This window comes from Phoenix dactylifera, chromosome 2, assembly GCF_009389715.1.
Source record: "Phoenix dactylifera cultivar Barhee BC4 chromosome 2, palm_55x_up_171113_PBpolish2nd_filt_p, whole genome shotgun sequence".
Classification (NCBI taxonomy): domain Eukaryota; kingdom Viridiplantae; phylum Streptophyta; class Magnoliopsida; order Arecales; family Arecaceae; genus Phoenix; species Phoenix dactylifera.
In genome coordinates, this window is record NC_052393.1 from 4802224 (window position 1) to 4824030 (window position 21807).

At 37.7% G+C, this 21807-nt stretch overlaps 1 protein-coding gene across 2 annotated transcripts in view; it reads right to left on the minus strand.

The window, feature by feature from the left end:
- Positions 1–171: 171 nt before the first annotated feature.
- The window catches only part of LOC103695617 (protein NO VEIN-like), a 42045-nt gene continuing 20409 nt past the window's right edge, over positions 172–21807 (minus strand). Inside the window, exons 8-13 of one of the 2 annotated variants that reach the window (XM_008776986.3) lie at positions 18528–20798; positions 17872–17984; positions 16028–16430; positions 15577–15894; positions 15199–15456; positions 172–1717 (exon numbers count right to left, since the gene is read on the minus strand). In XM_008776986.3, the coding sequence (XP_008775208.3) occupies positions 575–1717; positions 15199–15456; positions 15577–15894; positions 16028–16430; positions 17872–17984; positions 18528–20798 (4506 nt within the window). In that variant the 3' untranslated portion in view covers positions 172–574. Of the gene's footprint in view, positions 1718–15198; positions 15460–15576; positions 15895–16027; positions 16431–17871; positions 17985–18527; positions 20799–21807 lie in introns of those variants that run through there. The other variant, XM_039118237.1, reaches the window with a different exon arrangement.

The window sequence follows — 21807 nt, forward strand, 5'->3', positions numbered from 1 at the left end:
TTTAGCCTATTTTACAAAAAGGCGTAGCTTCAAACCCAACAGCTGTCAAAAAGAGTAGTCTATGCATTAAAAAAAAGAGGAATGATTCTTACAATAAAGATATGAGAATTCAAATTATACATACTGGCATTTGAGCACAACCTGTAGGCAAAGCGAAAGATGAACATAATCTACAGCGAAAAAATAGATAATTTGCCATTGCACAATGAATGGATTAATGAATAATTAAAAAAAATGGTTAACTTCCTTCAGTTCAGGCCATTCAATCGCCATTTAGACGGCGTATGCCTGTACAACAATAAAAAAATAGCATTATCAAGGAATTCTGCGGTCAGCTATCTGTGCTTCCCTAACAGATTACCCATGAACTGTCAAAATTACTCTCCATACTAAAGGCTGCCAAAGGAATTATATAAGCCATGCAGAAGCCCACAAGTCCAACTGCTAAATCTTCAATAAAAAATGCAGATGTTGGGTTAGCCAACATACATGAAAAAACCAATAATTTGATCAAGTGTGATCAGCCTTCAGGCATGATGGAGCACTTAGGACGGAGTAAAATAACTATCCCATTCTAGGTAGCAACTGATGAGTCTCTTAGTTTCTTTGACATCAGAACAGCCAGGCGCAAGGCATTCTGTTGGCAAAGTTTAAATGGATTCCTCAATAGTGTAATACTTGCCTTTTTCGGACCTAAAAGAACCACATGAGCAATGCTGAATGAATCACCCTGGTCTACTGCAAATTGCCACTCCCTCATTGATATTGGGAACCAGTCTTTACTTGCAGACTTTGTAGCTTTAACCTCAACATATTCCCTGTTTTCTTCATTCTCCCCAGTAATCAGATCATAGGGTAAGCCAGTCTCATTTTCTTCATTGACCCATTTAACACTCCCAGAACCTAGTTTCTCAATGAAATATTTATAAGCTATCAGCTCCCCAAGTCTGCCAGTTTTGCGTGACTGGTTCTCATCAGGAGGCTGCAAAAAGAGTCTGTCCTTATCCGGTGAAGTGGACAAATTGCTCAAATCTGTATCTGCAACAGGGACGATTGCTGAATCAGATACTTTACTTTTGGGTTCTGAACTAAAACTGATTTGCTTGTCAAAAGAGTCAAACGATTCAACTGAATGAGGTTGATCTGTCATCTGCACTGAATCCTGCAGCACCATTGTACTTGTTGATGCCAAGCCCTCTTCTATGATCCAATCCCCATCAATCTCAACGGGAACTGCAACATCTTCTTTGTGCATGACATTTTCAGGAGGTTTCCTGGATTCTATCTGTGAGCTATCATATGGTGTTACACCTGGCCTTGTCTGGAGTTGTCTTCTATGATAACTAAAATCTGGGGCATTTTTCCAGTCTGTAGGTGGCCAATTAGAAATAATTCCTGGTTTCCTTTTAGATGTTGGGAAGCTCTGTTCAACATTCATTAGGGGCGCACAGATTGGCTGGGAAATTTCATCCTGATGCAGTTCCATCAAAGAAGAAAGTGACCAAACAAGCTCTTCATCAGGTAGTTTGGGAATCCTTTGACTGTTTACAATAAAAAATTCAATTTGCTCAATGGTGGAGCCAGAGTCTGCCATAGTTGTGACCATATGGAGAAAATTTGCCAGGTGTAGCTCAGTAGATCCACTAAAGAAAAAACGTGAAAGCTCCAAGAATATAGTGTGTGAATCCGAGGTCTGAGTTGCATATAAAACATTTCCCTGCATGGTAGGTCAAAGCTTTGTGATTCACAAATACCAAATTCAGTGGCTGGAATTCAATTACCGATGTTAAAAGATGATTATCAACACTCACATTATGAAGATCGTGAGGACCAGTTCATAAATGGTAATCAACAATAGGATAGTAGTTAGATGTTAGATAAAAGCACTAACAGTTTTCATAGATTCCTCCTTTTTTTTCAGAGTAAAAGATGCTAATGAATACATCAACTTAATTTTACTAAAGCCATCCATCTTCAATGACATACCAAATATTCTTTACTGGCACACGACATTATCAGATAGTGTAGAATAAAGCAGAGAAAATTTAAAAACAGTAGAATAAGCAGTGACAGTAGTTAGTCACAAATCCCTTCTGTTGTATATGAGAACACAAAAAAAAATATGCCCATCAAGTCATAGTGTGTCCTGGAAACAATTGTAAGCCTCGTCATCTCACTAAGTGTGCAAATAAGCTATTTGACATAATGACAATTAAGGCCTGCTATAAAGATCACAATTCTTCTATAAGGGTCATTAGTTTCAATAAAATTTCTGAGTTTTTCATTTCATTTGAATTTAAAAATTCCATATGGAGTAGAAAAAAAATAACATGCGCTTCTAAACTTTGGAGCATACCTTCTCTATTTGATGTTAAAGAAGAATCTTTCTAATATCAATAGTAGTTCAACTAATCCTCCCTTCCTTAATAAGCACTAGAAATTTACAACTTGGTAAAGGAGAATGTGCTCTATATTTCTAAGCTCAGGAGATCACATTTGCATAGGAAATGGTCTTTACTTCTTCATTACTGTTTATCATCCCTGACATTTTATTGGGGGGTTTAACTGTGGGGACAGAGCCCCAACAGAAAGGAAAACAAGAGAAGTAAAATGCAAAATTACATCCTGGGAAAAGAACAGTTGGGTGCATTGGCAGCCAAGAGTCCGGCGAACTGACTGGGGAGAGGATATTTGAGGATGATAATGTTATTTCGATGATTAACACAACCATTGAGGGAATATCAAATTGATAATACGGTTTAATGTGATACATCACTAATGAATACGACACCCTCGATACATTCAAAATATATTAAGAGAATGAGATAAAATTTGTAGTAGAAAAGGGATAGAGAACTCTTAATTCTAATTCAACCAAGTTTCAAGTAAAATATACTCTTAATAGCAAAACAGTGATTTTCACTGTTAAGGGTATGTAGCTCTATCGTGGCATACACTCAAAATTTACTTGAAATATGTCTCATTGTTTATATGAATTAGTCTAACCTTAAGATGCAGGAAAGTGTGGATTGAGTCGACCCAAGCTAAGTGGAGTCGACCCTGGCACACCATGGAACCATCTTGCACATCCCTGCAAAAATGGCACAGATAAACAGTAAGTGGAGTCGACCCCATTTACCCTTGAGCCAACCCCAGGTGAGGAGCCGACCCCAAATAATCGAGCTGACCCCAGCTTGAAGCTTCAAGAAAACAACTCTCTAGAATTCACTGAGAGAGCCGACCCCAAGATTCCTTGAGCCGACCCCAGCTGGAGCCGACCCCAGGAACACTTGAGTCGACCCCAATGGAGCCGACCCCATCTAAACATGAGTCGACCCCAAGATTATGTTGTTCAAAACTATGTCTCTGGAATCCCTGAGAGGGTCGACCTTAATAGAACTTGAGTCGACCCCACTGTAGCTTGGGTCGACCCCAAGAAAGGTTGAGTCGACCCCAGTGAAAACAGCTGAAAATGTAAGTTTCTATGGTTCTTGAGAAGGCCGACCCCACTGTAGCAGGGGTCGACCCCAGTGAAGGTTGGGTCGACCCCAGAGGAAGTTGAGTCGACCCCAAGTCCAATGAACAGTAAGTTGAGTCGACCCCAGTAAAGTTTGGGTCGACCCCAGCACGGGCAAGGGCATAACGACTAGTTCTGTAGAAGTACTTTTTGACCTCCCAACGGCTAGTTTTTCAAATCTAACCAATGGGGAGTGACCAATAGATGTGGAAAAGTATTTAAAGTGACACTATTCATCAGAGAAAGTATCTTTTGAAAAGACATCAATAGTTCATTCAAGCCAAAAGCAAGCCCTAGCACTCTTCATCAAGGTTCTTCATTCAAGTTTCGAAAAGGAGGTGGTTGAGCAATCTAAGGGTGTATTCAACAGCTCCACCAACCCATTGTGAAGAGAAGGAACCTTGGCAAAGAAGAGAAGAGCAAGCTACAAAGCGATAATTATTTTTTACTCTCTTCTTTTTGCGCATATTTGTTATATTTGCTCATTTAGGAGCTTTAAACTTCTTTTCTATTATTCTTTGTAAGGTTTGTTGGTGAGCCCGTAAAACCAACGGTGAAGGTTTGTTGGTGAGCCCGTAAAACCAACATAGATTTTTGGTGATCCCGGAAAACCAAAGTATAGAGATTTTTGGATTGTGAGCCCGAAAAACAATCCAACTGTAATCCGCGGGATTATAGTGAATTCCCAAGGGGACGCTTGGGGAGTGGACGTAGGTGCTTAGGAGAACACCGAACCACTATACTTCTTGTGTGTTTGTATTACATTTTTACTTAACTCCACTACACGCATTCAATTAATATTAGCTTAACCACTCACTCATCAACTAACTTAATTAAGGGATTGAACATTTTGATAAACCAATTCACCCCCCTCCCTCTTGGCTTGTCACCTTGGGCAACAAGTGGTATCAGAGCGAGGTGCTCTCATAGTATTTGTTGATCTCACGATCAAGAGTCAAAGATCATGACAACCCAAGTAGGATGTTCTATGAGCGAGGGGCAATCCACAAATAGACCTCCTTTGTTTAATGACACTAACTACACATATTGGAAAGCTAGGATGAGAATATTCATACAAGCTCTAGATTATGACTTGTGGAGTATCATAACTAGAGGACCACACACACCCATAATTAATTTAGAGGGCACAATCATTCCCAAACCTGAAATGGATTGGAATGATAATGATAGAAAACTAACACAATTGAATGCCAAAGCAATTAATGTACTTTACTGCTCACTGGATGTAAATGAATTCAATAGAATATCAACATGTACATCCGCCAAAAAAATTTGGGATAAACTAGAGGTCACACATGAAGGAACCAATCAAGTTAAAGAATCCAAGATAAATATGCTAGTACATAGATATGAACTGTTTAAAATGAAGTCCACAGAATCTATAACTGAAATGTTCACTAGATTCACGGAAATCATAAATGGATTAAAGAGTTTAGGAAAATCTTATACTAACTCTGAATTGGTGCGAAAAATTCTCAAGTCTGTACCAAGAGTTTGGGAGGCCAAGGTAACCGCAATTCAAGAAGCAAAGGACCTCAACACACTACAATTGGAGGAGCTTCTAGGATCACTCATGACCCATGAGTTGACCATGATGCAAAATTCAGAAGAAGAGGTCAAGAAGAAGAAAACCATTGCCTTGAAGTGTACGACTCCAAAACAAGATCTTGAATCAGAGGAATCTGATGATGAGGAGAAATATGATGAAGAAGGAATGGCCATACTTGCAAGGAAATTCAGAAAATTCATGAGACGCAAGAAGAGACTCCACAAAAAGAAGCCCTTCCTCAAAGGCAGCTCAAGCAAGGAAAAGGGAAAAGATAAAGAAAAAGAAAAAGAGGTGTCAACTTGCTATGAGTGTAACAAGCCCGGGCACTTCAAGATAGATTGCCCGGAATTAAAATGGATGGCAAGAAAACTTGAGAAGAAGATTCTCATGGCTGAATGGAGTGAAAGTGAGGAATCAAGCTCGGAAGAGAAAGATCAACAAGAAATGGCCCAAATTTGCTACATGGCTAATGATGATGAGGTAGATTCTGAACTTAAATGTGATTTTACAGTAGAAGAATTACATGATGCATTTTTAGATCTTATGGATGAGCATAAGAAGCTAATCAGTAAAAATAAAAATCTAAAAGATGAAAACCAATCCCTTGTGAAAGAAAAGCTGAAAATATCTAATGACTATAAAACACTAAGTAGGAAGTTTACCAATGAAACTAAAGATCTAATTACTGAAATTCTCAAGCTAAAAGAAGATGCAAAAAAATATAAATTCTTAGGGGACAAATTCACACTTAGCTCAACCAAACTAAATATGATTCTTGATAGTCAAAAAGCTGTATATGATAAAGCAGGATTATGATACAAAACGAATAGAAAGTAAAAATACTTAAAGAACATATTTGTTAAAGCCAAAAATGAAAATACAATCTGTTATTGCTGCAATAAAATAGGACACAAAGCATATGAATGCAATTTTAGGAAATTCAGTTATAACAAATTAAATGATAAAGGCAAGCTAAAATACAAGAAAATTTGGGTTTTAAAAGGAACATTAAAGACTAACCCTAAAGGACCCAACATAGTTTGGGTACCTAAAGTATATCCTTGACTTTGATTGCAGGTGTCTTACAGCCAATAGAAGGGATAGACGATAGTATCTAGATAGCGGCTGTTCAAGACACATGACAGGTGACATAAAGCAATTCGTCACTTTGGAATCTAAGGAGGGTGGAGTGGTAACCTATGGAGACAATGAAAAAGGATTTATCATTGGAAAGGGTAAAATTCGTATCACTCAATCCACTTCTATAGAAAATGTTTTATTAGTTAATGGTTTGAAACATAACTTACTTAGCATAAGTCAATTTTGTAATAAAGATCTTAAGGTCACATTTGAAGTCTCAGTATGCATAATCACTAATCCTAAAGACAATAGTATTGTACTTATGGGACATAGGCATGGAAACATTTATATGGTAGATCTTCATGACTTAACCAAGAAAAATGGATTATGTTTAATTACTAATGAAGAAAAGAGAAATGAAACAAGTTGGCTTTGGCATCGTAGACTAGGACACGCTAGTATGAATCTAATATCAAAACTAGTCAAAAAGGACTTGATAAAAGATGTGCCAAAATTGATCTTTGAAAAGGACAAAATGTGTGGACCATGTACATTAGGAAAGCAAACAAAATCATCCTTCAAATCCAAAAATGTAGTATCAACCACTAGGCCTTCTGAACTCATTCACATGGATCTATTTGGACCTACTAGAACTACAAGCCTAGAAGGAAAGAAATATGGACTAGTTATAGTAGATGATTTCTCAAAATATACATAGGTTTCATTTCTTGCACATAAAAATAAAGCATTTTCAGTATTCCTGAAATATTATAAAAATATCATAACTGAAAAGAAGCTCACCTTAGTTGCAATTCGAAGTGATCATAGAACTGAATTTGAAAATCAACACTTTGAAGAATTTTGTAGTGAAAATGGTATTTCACATCAATTTTCAGCACTTAGAACGCCTTAACAAAATGGGGTTGTTGAAAGAAAAAATAGAACCTTGGCAGAAATGGCACGCACAATGTTGTATGAGTCAAATCTTCCAAAGCACTTTTGGGTTGAAGTTATAAATACTGCTTGCCATGTTTTAAATCGTGTCTTAATACGTCCTATAACAAAGAAAACTCCTTATGAACTTTGGAAAAATAAGAAACCAACTGCTAAATATTTTAGAGTATTTGGGTGTAGATGTTTTATCTTAAACAAAGGCAAGGAGGATCTAAGCAAGTTTGATGCCAAGTCAGATGAGGATATCTTCTTAGGATACTCCACATCTGTAAATGTTATTTTTGATAAGTCTGATAGTGAGTCTGCTAGGAGAGAGTTTTTTTGATAATGATGCAGGAATTATTGAGTTTGAAAAGCTGAATCTCAATGACGTGCCAAATCAAGAAAAGGTAGATGAAAAAGAAAAGGAGGATGATTGTGTGCCACCACAATCTTAAGACCTGCCAAAGGAATGGAAGTATGCACATGGACACCCCAAAGACTTAATTATTGGAGATCCATCTCAAGGGGTAAGAACTCGATCTTCTCTTAGAAACTTGAATGACTATCTTGCTTTTGTTTCACAAATAGAGCCTAAAACTTATGAAGAAGCTGAGCATGACATAAATTGGATTAATGCTATACAAGAAGGACTAAATCAATTTAAAAGAAGCAATGTATGGACATTGATTGAAAGACCAAAGCATAACTCAGTAATTGGAACAAAATGGGTTTTTAGAAATAAGTTAGATAAAAATGGGGTAGTTATAAGGAATAAAGCTAGACTTGTAGCTAAGGGATACAATCAAGAAGAAGGGATAGATTTTGAAGAAACATTTGCTCCCGTGGCTAGATTAGAAGCTATAAGATTACTTCTAGCTTTTATATGCTTTATGGATTTCAAATTATATCAAATGGATGTAAAAAGTGCCTTCTTAAATGGTTATATTGAAGAAGAAGTATATGTAGAGCAACCTCCTGATTTTGAGAATTATGAGTTCTTTGATCATGTATTTAAATTACATAAGGCATTATACGGATTGAAACAAGCACCTAAGGCATGGTATGATCGATTAAGCAAATTTTTGTTAAATAATGATTTCAGTAGAGGAAACGTAGACAAGACACTCTTCCTTAAGAGAAAAGATAAAAATTTGCTAGTGGTACAAATATATGCAGATGACATCATATTCGATGCCACAAATGATAATCTCTGTAAAGAATTTGCTAATTTAATGCAAGGAGAATTTGAGATGAGTATGATGGGAGAACTAAATTTCTTTCTTGGATTACAAATCAAACAAACTAAAGAATTTTCATTCATCAAACTAAGTATACAAAGGAAATACTAAAGAAGTTTGGAAATGAAAATTACAAAGAAATAGGCACTCCCATGAACCCCACTAGCAAGCTAGACAAAGATGAAAAAGAAAAAAGTGTAGATATAAAACTCTACAGAGGTTTAATTGGATCTTTGCTTTATCTTACTGCTAGTAGGCCTGACATAGTATTTAGTGTAGGAATATGTGCTAGATATCAATCAAACCCTAAGGAATCACATTTGAGTGCTGTCAAAAGAATTCTTAGATATCTAAGAGGAACCACAAACATAGAATTATGGTACTCTAGAGACTCTTGTCTAGATTTGCTTGCATATTCTGATGCAGGCTTTGCTGGATGCAAATTAGATAGGAAGAGCACTAGTGGAATATGTCAATTCTTGAAAAATAACTTAGTATCATGGTTTAGCAAAAAGCAGAATTCAGTAGCACTGTCAACGGCTGAGGCCGAATACATAGCTGCCGGAAGCTGTTGTGCTCAGGTACTGTGGCTCAAGCAACAACTAGAGGACTATGGAATCAAACTACACAATATTCCTATAAAATGTGATAACACTAGTGCCATTAACCTTACCAAAAATCCGGTTCAGCACTCCAAGGCTAAGCATATTGAAATAAGGTATCATTTCATTAGAGATCATGTGCAAAATGGGAATGTATGTATTGAGCATGTGTGAACCGAGAAACAACTAGCTGACATATTCACAAAACCTTTAAGTGAAGATAGATTTTGCATGCTTAGGAGGAAATTAGGCATATGTGATCCCTTTGATTGAAAACAAATAAAAGGAACAAGTTGTCTCATGATACTCTCCTCCCATTTTGAAAAACCCATGAAACATTAGTCAAATTAGTTATTTATAGACTCCTTACTCATATATCAATGTCCCATAAAGATTTGGTAAGGATTGGAAGAAAGGAAGAATTCAAAAAAAAAAATTAAAGCCTGAACTGGGGCCGACCCGAGCCAGAATGGGGTCGACCCCACCTTGAGTCGACCCAAGAAAAATCTGGGGTCGACCCAACGGCGGGATCCTGTTTTTAAAAAGGGACCCGAGAGCCATTTTAGGGCACTATTTTCCTTTGTCCTCTTCCTAAAACCCTATTTTACACTTTCCAATCTCTTTCAATCACCTCCAAACAGTAGAAGATTGCTTCCCCAAGCCGTTGGATCAAGACCTAAGGAAGCATTTGGTGAAAATGGGACACAAGCGAGCCGTTGCTAAGTGATCCGGGAGAGTCTCAAGGCCAACCATTGTAGATAGACATGCTAGAGATTCTTCTACAGTGCCCCCACAAGATGAGACACGTGTAGAGCCTCCTCCACCTCCTTCCCCTTCAGTTCAACTTGCAAAATATGCGGAGAGACCGGTAACCACGGGGAGAAGGATCCACTCTGAATTTTTGGATCAAGAGGGGTTCCGTTTGGAGGATTGGATCCGAAGGCAAGGATGGGAGTATCTTTGCTCCCTAGATTTGGTGACCTACTCGGGCTTGGTTCGTGAGTTCTGTCTTCTTAAAAGTTGGACCGGGAGGGCTTGTGTCTGAGGTCCGAGGAGTAAGGGTTAGGGTTTCAGAAGCAAGTTTGAGTGAGTTGCTTCATCTCCCCTGCGAAAGTGCTACACCAGAAAGACCAGAAAACAAGTTGAGAGCTCTACAGCTGATTCTTGAAAGTGATGATTTTGATTATTCAGAAAACCTTGTAGCTAGCTCTTTATCAGCTGAGATGAGGTTATTGCATAACTTCATAGGTCGGATATTGTTTTCGAAAAGTGAAAGATTCGATCACATACCTGAGCGAGACATGGTCATTATGGAGCATGTCATTCAGGGATTCCCCTGAATCTTCCAGCTATGATGATCAGGCAGATGCAAGAGGCTATATGCAAATCGAGAGTTTCTTTGCCCTATGGTATGATACTCATCCTGATATTCAGGCAGCATGACATATCTGTGGAGGGAGAGATATCCAGGAATCTGCTATTTACTGACACCTACACTGCACGGTCCCTAGTTCGCATGGGTTATGAGAAGGTGGACCGGCAGTGGGTGCGTGGAGGAGCAGAGATACATGCATCGGAGGGTGATGCACCAGAGATTGGAGACTCTATCCCTGAGGCTGAGGTACCTGCGGATTATCCTACAGCACCTTCAGAGGCTGGACCTTTGTCATGCACACCTACGGGATGTACAAAGGAGTTTTGGAGTAGGATGACTGAGCTTGTGTCAGCTCAGGTGAGGACCCTCTCTGATGATATGATGCGCAGGATGGACAGTATGACTGCTGAGATTAGAGGCCTTAGAAACCAGGTGACAACATTAGAGAGAGAGAGGGGCTCGTGGTCCATCTGTGCCCCGAGCAGCTGAGTCAGAGGTTTCGGCACAGAGTCACCCAGCTCATCGAGGTCCACGACAGACTCAGTTCCATCAGGCCAGACCTCCCCTCGCCACCTATGCTAGGAGGATGAGGACTAGATCACAGCCATTAGATTTTTCCTAGGCCCGATGTTAGCACTACAGGAGACCATTATGATTAGTGCCTAGGATTTATCTAGTTCTCATATGCATTTCGCTTTGTTGATGTACTTTGTACCTTAATTGAAGAACACTGTAATTTTGGCATTAGTAAACTACAATGCCTCATTTTGATCAATGAAATTTGAATTTTATCGTTTATTGTCTCTATTGCTATACACTCTTTTGATGATAACAAAAAGGGGGAGAAGTAAGAAAAGAAAGAAGTTGCGATATAGGACAAATAAGTTTGCAAATTATAGGAAGAGAGATGATATTTACTTAAGGGGGAGCAACATGTAACAATAAAAATTTTCAAAACAAGAAAATCTGAATTTTCTATCAAAATTTCTGAATTTGGCACATACTTCTCATGCCTCGATACATAACTCGAAACTCTTGCTTTATCTCAAATTTTTGAAGTTTCATCTTTAATAAAATACAAAAGAAAGGGGAGAAAAATCAAAAGGTCAAATTGGCAATATTTGGATGAAAGAGGGGGAGCCTTCACCTTCGAATTTGAAAAGCTGAAATTCAGCAACTTAAGCTCCTTATAAAACAAAAACCCCTTATCTTAATATAAGTGTCAATCTACTCATCCTCAATGTTTTGTAATCATCAAAAAGGGGGAGATTGAGGATGATAATGTTATTTCGATGATTAACACAACCATTGAGGAAATATCAAATTGATAATATGGTTTAATGTGATACATCACTCATGAATACGACACCCTCGATACATTCAAAATATATTAAGAGAATGAGATAAAATTTGTAGTAGAAAAGGGATAGAGAACTCTTAATTCTAATTCAACCAAGTTTCAAGTAAAATATACTCTTAATAGCAAAACAGTGATTTTCACTGTTAAGGGTATGTAGCTCTATCGTGGCATACACTCAAAATTTACTTGAAATATGTCTCATTATTTATATGAATTAGTCTAACCTTAAGATGCAGGAAAGTGTGGATTGAGTCGACCCCAAGCTAAGTGGAGTCGACCCTGGCACACCATGGAACCATCTGGCACACCCCTGCAAAAATGGCATAGATAAACAGTAAGTGGAGTCGACCCCATTTACCCTTGAGCCGACCCCAAATAATCTTGAGCTGACCCTAGCTTGAAGCTTCAAGAAAACAACTCTCTGGAATTCACTGAGAGGGCCGACCCCAAGATTCCTTAAGCCGACCCCAGCTGGAGCCAACCCCAGGAACACTTGAGTCGACCCCAATGGAGCCGACCCCAACTAAACATGAGTCGACCCAAAGGTTATGTTGTTCAAAACTGTCTCTGGAATCCCTAAGAGGGTCGACCTCAATGGAACTTGAGTCGACCCCACTGTAGCTTGGGTCGACCGCAAGAAAGGTTGAGTCGACCCCAGTGAAAACAGCTGAAAATGTAAGTTTCTGTGATTCCTGAGAAGGCCGACCCCACTGTAGCAGGGGTCGACCCCAGTGAAGGTTGGGTCGACCCCAGAGGAAGTTGAGTCGACCCCAAGTCCAATGAACAGTAAGTTGAGTCGACCCCAGTAAAGTTTGGGTCGACCCCAGCACGGGCAAGGGCATAACGACTAGTTCTGCAGAAGTACTTTTTGACCTCCCAACGGCTAGTAACGGCTAGTTTTTCAAATCTAACCAATGGGAAGTGACCAATAGACGTGGAAAAGTATTTAAAGTGACACTATTCATCAGAGGAAGTATCTTTTGAAAAGACATCAATAGTTCATTCAAGCCAAAAGCAAGCCCTAGCACTCTTCATCAAGGTTCTTCATTCAAGTTTCGAAGAGGAGGTGGTTGAGCAATCTAAGGGTATATTCAACAGCTCCACCAACCCATTGTGAAGAGAAGGAACCTTGGCAAAGAAGAGAAGAGCAAGCTACAAAGCGATAATTATTTTCTACTCTCTTCTTTTTGTGCATATTTGTTATATTTGCTCATTTAGGAGCTTTAAACTTCTTTTCTATTATTCTTTGTAAGGTTTGTTGGCGAGCCCGTAAAACCAACGGTGAAGGTTTGTTGGTGAGCCCGTAAAACCAACATATGTTTTTGGTGATCCCGGAAAACCAAAGTGTAGAGATTTTTGGATTGTGAGCTCGAAAAACAATCCAACTGTAATCCGCGGAATTATAGTGAATTCCCAAAGGGACGCTTGGGGAGTGGACGTAGGTGCTTAAGAGAGCACCGAATCACTATACTACTTGTGTATCTGTATTGCGTTTTTACTTAACTCCACTACACGCATTCAATTAATATTAGCTTAACCACTCACTCATCAACTAACTTAATTAAGAAATTGAAAATTTTGATAAACCAATTCACCCCCCCCTCTTGGTTTGTCACCTTGGGCAACAACATTGCCAGCAGAGAATGCAACGCCACCACTGGAGCCAGTATTTACCAGCCAGTCAGCTGGCTGTATCATCCCCTACAATTTAAGAAAATTGTTTTCCAACAAATGAAATTGACCAAAAAGGGGTCATAATTTTGCAATAATCCACCTTATCTCATTAGTAGTCAAGTCAATGGGTCACAATATGACTCAATTAAGGTTAGAGGATTAAGTCAACTGTACAACTAGACATCCCTCCAAAGTGGCATGTCACAGCCTAAAATCTATTGTTATAACAATTTCAAGGGTCAGCTAGAAGTCCCCTAAAAGCAATGTGTTGTAACGATGATTAATTAAGATGACCGAGGACAAAAGTTACAATAATACTGAAATGAAGCAAGGAAGTTAAAGAAGCTACTCCTAAAAAATAAAAAAATTGGATTCGTCAATTGATTTGTTAATTGTAATATAGGGACTTTTAAGGCAAAAGGTTTGGATTGATCCTTTACTGTACTTTAGTCTTCATCTAAGCTAGAACTTTTAAGGTGAAAACTGATCAATACATCTCCATTCACAACTAGGGCAAAAAACCCACCAGAACTCCCCTTTACCAAATCCATATCATAAACAGTCATTCAAGGAAGTGAAATAATATTTCTGATAGCTTCAAAAAGAAACCACTAGGAAACCGTCATATACTTTTGAGGACATTATAAAAGCACAAACAAGTTATGTGCTTTGATATCCAGAATGCAAATACCCATGAGCTATGATGGACCCATCTAATAGTTTTCTTCCTTTCAGGACATCCTATAGTATGTTAACATCTATTTAGTGATCTCGTAAGCTTGCAGGCAACATCTTTCCAGTCAACTTGTAACTGCTGTTCAAGAGACTAAAAGAAAAGAAAAGTTCAAAAAAGAACTGCTATATTAATATTTGAAACTACAGGCAATTAGGCAGGGTTAAAGCTTCTGTATATAAGGTAATCAAATTCACTAAACACAACCATAACACCAGCATTTATGGAATCCTAGAATGTCCAGACAAAAAATTACAGATATCCTACACAGCTTCAGAACTTTCTCACTCCATGTTCATAGTAGTTTGGTTCACCCCATCCATATAAAGCAAACTCAACACATTTGTCTAGCTTTTTTCCATTCAGGATCCTCCTATGCCAGGTTAGCATCTGTCTTACAGAACACCTCCAGCAAGCAATGTTGAAAAACATTGGACAATGGTTTGGGAGCAGATCAAATTAAAATTTTAGAAAAGGTGCCATGATAAAAAAGAAAAGAATCGTGTATGGCAAGCTCCTACTTGAACATTGGAAGTCCATCGCAAGTAAGATAACAAGGGCATAGCTAGTTAGCAATGAAATGAAATGAAATAACATGAGATGATAGGTAATAACATTGATGGATTATGGTATCTTGAATAGGAAAATTAATGCAATATCACCTAGTGCAAACCAAAATATATTTAAAAAATACAACAGAAACAACCAAAAAGAACATTAGACTCTCATTCTTCCCTAAGAAAGTACTTTAGTATTTTTTTTAAATATTTTCAAATATGGAGATTCTCGACATTAATAAATAATGAAGACAAGTTATAACTATCAAATATTTTCATATGGAAAATGCTTCTTCTCCCCCCAAACTCCCCGAAACTCGTTCAACTCATGGTTTTTTTTTGGAACTGTCAGGGGTAAAGTTGGCATTACAACACCAATAAACCACCAACCTGCCATGTTTGGCTCAAAGAAACCAGATCACACCCATTCCGGGGAGATTATTGGGCAAATATAGCAGCATCCTAACCATACTCCAACCACACAATCATGAGTAATAACTTAATATAAGCATATAAAATGAGAAAAGGAAGTCAGATTCAGATTAAGATTCCAAACCTGCAAAAGACAGGTACACTCAAACCGTTTCTTAGAAGTACTGTCACGTCCTTTTAGAGTGTACTTGTAAAATAACTTGTCCACTACTGCAACTTGCAACAGACTAAGCTTTTCAAATTCAACCTGCTTCAGGTTGCGATATATGTCCAGATGCAACTTATAGATATAGCGCTGTGCATAAGGAAGAACCCAATTTATTAAAGAAACTTTTTCTCTGTTGTCCTCTGTGCCATAGAATATTGCTTCACGCGACACAACCTACTAAGCAAGCAGCAGTATATAAGAAATCATGAAAATGTAAAACCACCTAGATCAAAAGGATAGGCATAAATCATGAAAACGTAAAAGTACCTAGATCAAAAGGATAGGCATTCATACCTCTGAAAGAGAAGGAATACCTATAGATTTCATCAATATCGCAACCCTTCCAGAAAGCATATCCTTTTCTTCATTACTAAGTTCACCAAACTGTAAGAAGTCAACACCATCTGAGGGCTTAAAGTGCTGCTTCAATTTTTCATCATCAGACCAACATATGAGACCAAAAGAAGGGTGCAGGGAAACCCATTTATCCTGCAAGGTTGGAAGCACTGTGTTTTCTAATTTACAGAGATTCTCTTTCAAGTCATAAATTTCATCATCCTTCACTACTCCAGATTTGAGTTCATCAGCCCACCTCAGGAAAACTCGAAAAACCTAAAATATAATGAAAGAAAACACAACTGAACAGCCTGTATCATTCAATAAATTTTTTAAAGAAAATGATAGTAACACCTTCTTGATAGCCATTATAAACAGCAACTTGCATTTCGGATCTAAGAGCACTTACAGAATAAGCTGCCTGTGAAGGCAATGCAACAGCTGATAACTGCAGTAGTATCTGAAGGTAGCTATGAAATGGAGGAATTTCACACACACCACAAACATTCACAAAAAAATCATGAAGACTTGGATAGATCGTTGACAATGCTTTACATGGAAGGCAATTGGTTGTCTTCATTGAAATGCGTTGAAGGAACACTTCCTTTGTCTTATCAAAACATCCAACCGGATCATGCCAATACACATCTTTGGGTGAAAAAAATGTACCAGAAACAACGTCATTGTACATAGAAGTACTGACATATGGAATGAATATGAAAGAACTTGATAGAAGCTCGTCATTCATTTTCAATTTTGAAGTAGCAATACCATCAGAGATGAAGGCGAAAAATTTTGACATTTCAATGGTGCTGGCATAAAAAAAAAAGCATCCTTAGTTTACATGATTATAATGAAGAATGAGGCAATAGACAACTCTTTCAATTTAAGTAGCTAATAACAATTATTTTGTTTTAGAAGGGTTCATAATAGAACTGAGACCAGCTTCCAAACATGAAATGAAGGTTATTAAAAAAAAATATCAAAATTTTAAGGATAAAGTGCCATTCATCACAAGATTCTAGATGTTAAACAATAAGGACCTGAATGGTTGAACATCTGTTCCTTGTTTTCTGTATTTAGAAACAGAAAAATATAGAAGGATCACAAATTATCCTTTATAACTTCTCTGTTGAGTCACAAACTACTTGACAGTCCTTATTCCTCCTTTATAAACTCCATGCATTATCCACCATAAGATTGATGCGTGGTTTTAACATGTAAATAAGTTTATGTATGTCATGTATTTCCACATATCACTATCTTATATAGTTTGGTGGCACACTTACCAACTCACTGCTCACACCATCTACGCTCCGTAAGTGAACAGGGTTATTATACCAACCAGAATACAATCTCATGTTTATGCCTGCTTATCCCAACAGTTGTGAAATATTATGTACAACGTTTTAGATTGGTACAACTTTAAATCATTTAATAGTCACATTCTTACTCAACCCTTCCAAGTATTACCATGAACTTTTGCACTATTACTACATGGCTAATCATTATGTATTTGAATTATCCTTATTTCCTGACAAAATGACTTACACAACACTACCATCCATATTGTTTTCGAGTGATACTTTTCCCATCCTATCAGAGGTGATGATATCATTGCATCAAATTAAAAAAAAAAAAAAAATCCTTTGCTTCATCCACAAATGCCATTTTGAAGCCTCTAAAGAAGTCAGCAGATGATTCATTTATAAGAAGTATAAAGGGTTATTGCTACCTCCAGCCCAACTAAAAGCTCACCATTCTTCAGGCAATTGCTTTCTTCACCTAATTACTCCCTCAGCATATCTTTCAAAAAGTACACCTTTCTGGGAACCTCAAAAAGTTACCTCTAAGATGCTACATCACATGTATCTGATTCCTGAATCAATAAATACAGTTGGTATATTCATTCTGTCTATTCACTATCTCTCTTCATAAATACCTTAGGATGATTATAGACTCATGAATAAACCTTCTTTCTACAAGAAAAATAGGTTCTTAATTGCTTGTATCACTATTTCACGTCTTTTTCTTTATTCCAATTACCATCTCCTGCAACCTCCTATCGTAAGTCGTCAGTTTGATTCCGTGGAGTTGGTGAATCTTTACTAACCTTTACTTTTATTTATGAGACAAGTTTTTCTATCATTTATCACAAATTGCGAACACCTAAAGGAAGAATGTACAGGTCATAAGAGCAATACAGTACATCTGGATGCAGGAAGAATGAACTCTTTTTCTGAAAGAAGATACCTTGCCATAAAAGGTGCCTTGGACATTCTCCATGAGTGAAGAAGTGTTATGGCATCACTAAATGATACTTGAGTCTTGAATCCAATCTCTTCCAAAAGCAATTTGCTAGTCACCTGTGTAATGATAATACAAGATATTAATGGGAAAAAGACAAGTTAAATGACACCATCTAGATCCTAAGCTTTCTCCAATGCATGCACCAAGGAGAGAGGTGATAAATAGGAGACCAAGTCCCACCAGAAAAAATAAATGTATATGAATGAGGACAACAGCTGGTCACAGTAACCAGGAAATAGTGAAATCAATGTTCGCATACCCCTTGTATTGAACATATTGTACCATGCTGGTACAGAACCAATACTAAGGGTGGTGGGCGCATACCCAATGTCGGTATGCCGAATTGACTTGTACTGACACTGTACCAATATGATACTGGTATGGGAACCGAAACCAGTATTGCTAACCTTAGATAAAATGATTACAAACATCAATTTTTGAATCATAAAAATATATAGAAAAAATGAAATACTCACCTGGAATTTGAAAGCAATAAATTATACATAATTAATAAACAATTTGTTGCAAATATTGATTAAAAAAAGCGGCCACAAGTCTCATACAATACAACTCTTCCGAATTTGAGGGGAAGGACTGACCTGTGGAACAGCATATGGTGCCATGCTTCCCAAAATAGAACGCACTTCTTCACAATTGTAAAATAGATCTTTCGAATAGTGAAGTTCCTGATCCATACTCGATGCTACCCATTTGATCTTCTGAATACTTTTTATTAATGAAAACTTAATAGGCCTCTTGTCTTCGGTAGATTTAGAACTGATGTAATTTCTAGCTTTTACACTATAACAATCATCCCACAATTTATCAAGTACTTCCAGAAGATAGATACACTTTTCCCTACATTTCTTGGAGTAAAAATTAGATAACATACTAACCAACTCAGATGACTCCCAGTCATTGATAAATGGTGCTGCAACAATGAGTTCTTCATCGCAAATCATACCCCCGGAAGTAGTACATGGATATTCTGGCACATGTTTTCCGACACGAGTAACTTGCACAAAATCAGTAACACCTAATTCCTGGAAAAACTCCCTCCACTTCTTCGTTACAAACAATAGTGATTGCATACTAGGATGCTTCAAATAAGCAGCATCAAGTTCGATCCATTTAATGTCTATTGTGTCAATTAGTTTGTGTATATCAACAGGGTTTCCATATTCCTTACCAAAGTGAATTGGTTCATCATCTGGGCACTTGAAACCATGGTTTGTCAAACATACAGGTTTTTTCCTTAATTCTAAGATTATGCTTGTCTTCTCAGACTGACAACTGGCACAAGAATATTGAAGATGAAGCATAACAAATGACAAATATTCAATCATCATGTTTCTATCTTTCCTAACCTGTTTATCATCAGATAAAGCAACTAAAACATGACTTTTTATAACTTCATGTGCAGATAATTGTTGCACGCCCATTTTATGTAGCATCTGTATAAGGTTGTCTACTCTTGTCTCTTCTGTGTTGTACGTACTTCTAGATGCTGCAGAGAAAAGAAGAGGATTGACCGTTCGAAGTTTGACATATAGGTTGGGAAAATCCTTCGGGCTATGTTTGCCTTCAAATCCAACACTTATAATATCACATGGTAACCATATTGGACCATCAGACACTGAGCTGTATGATCCATCTGAAAGTGGAATGAATGGAATATTTCTCAGATGATTGATTACATCACATTCCAATCCAGCATTTAGAGAAGAAAACCCAGAAGACTGGTCTGACAATGTTGAATAAAGTGTCATAAGCCAAGAAGATAGCCACTCTAGGCCCAACAACTTAATTTCATCACTGGTGCGACATATAGATGATATGATCTCAGTTAAAACTTTGGGTCCATAATCCTGGACACCAAGAGCCTTTGATAATGCATCAGACAGTATAATATCCCTGTTCATATAACCAACGCCAAGATGCTTATGAAGTAAGTTATCAGATAATAGCATGCGAGCCTGCTCGTTCCAATGTCTTAATACTCTGCATGGAAGAACCCATTTCAGCTCAGGACCATCCAAAAGCAAGCAGTTTGACATACGCAATTTAGATATGATCATGTGAGAAAGATGAAAGAAGAACCCATGAACCTCCCCAACAAGTGGTATAAAACTCATATAAGCTGTCACAGCTTTCCCTGGATTTTTCTGAAAGCAAGGAAGGGAACAAAAGTATTGTTTTGCACTAAAAAATAAAGCAGGAAACTCTGACAACAACCACTGGTTCCAGGCACTATCTCCATCTACTTCTTCTCTTGAAGAGGGTAAAACAAAATCTCCTTGAAGAATAAATTTCAAACCGTAGTTCCTTAGAGGAAGAAAAGCAAAAACTGGCTGTTGACTTAGATGAGGCTTGTATTCTCCATTTTCAGACTCCTGCAGTGTGAAGGCCATGGCAATTTCTGTAGTTTGTACATCATGACGAATAAACTGAGCTTCCAGCTTTTTACTTATTACTAACCAACTCATTGTCTCTTTACCATGAGAAACCCTTACAATGCCATCACCTAGAGTCTCTCTCCTCATAACAAGAAGCTCATCATTAAGCATATTCTTAAACTTTATACACCGAAGCCGGTGCAGGAATAGTAACAAAGATGGATGAAGATCTGAAAACAAGGATACGAGGGAGTTTATACCTGTCCCTTCTCGAATTTTAGCCCTGAAGGGAAGCAGAATACAGGTGTTCCATGAATTACTATCAGTTTGATATTCCTCATCAGATACAAGCCTTCTAAACATATCAATATCACAAGGAGAAATCACATTTGGCAGAACAAAACCAATTTGACCTTCAGTGATATCAAACTTCACATGAAAACCATTTGAATGGATCTCGGGGGCATCAGTAACCTGATGTGCAATTTCAGTCATACATTCAGAAGAGCAGAATACAAAATATATCTTCAAAATAAAAAAAAATGGATATTATTTTTAGCATGTTACGAATAAGAAAGATGAAGGCTCCTGAGCACGCTAACAAATGAAGGGCAAGGAAAGGGTACCAAAAGATAGAAGTAAATGATCCAATGACACAAGATATCATTGAGCAATTAACTAGCATTCAACAATTATGTAGCAATAAGCTGTCAACTCATTTATCTCCAATAACTCAACCAAACACATAGTAATATTTTATCATAAAATTAAATTATCACTTAAAAATATTTTACTAGGAATCATCATTCGAATAATCTTTTGACAAACCCTAGTCCGTATATATCATTGTCATCAAGTGAGCCTTCTAGGTGATAAATTCCAATCAAGGACTATATCCTCCATCAACAAGCTTCACAAATCAATTATTGCAGAGCTTTTGGATCTCCCTCCTCACCTCAGATGCTTCAGTACATTTCTACAAAAGTCTCCTTAGCGAAAGCTCCTCTAACCTTTGCTGCACAAGATGATGCTATTTCAGTCACCTGTCTAGGACTTTTATCTTCTATTTGGAACACCTAAGCTTCCTTTTATATACTCTTTTCACCTTATTTTTCCATGATTCCCCACAAATCCAATCAACCTTCTTGCCCATCTCAACTCTATAATCCTTACCTCATACATGTTGACTCCTGATTGCCAATCACTTTATCACATGCAATACTTAAAATCATGATTTAGGTATAACTTGTCTATGAAACTCATCAACATACCTCACACAACACTTCAAGACATGGTCTGCCGTACCGATCCGTACCGGCCGGTACGGGCCGGTACCAGATCAGCGTGGAATCCGGTACTGGTAGCTTATCGTTGGAGAACCGGTACGGAACCGATATAGGACCGGTACGTACCGGTCCGGGCCGCCACCGGTACGCCGACCAGTACCGGTACGGCGGACCTTACTTCAAGAACACAACTCCAC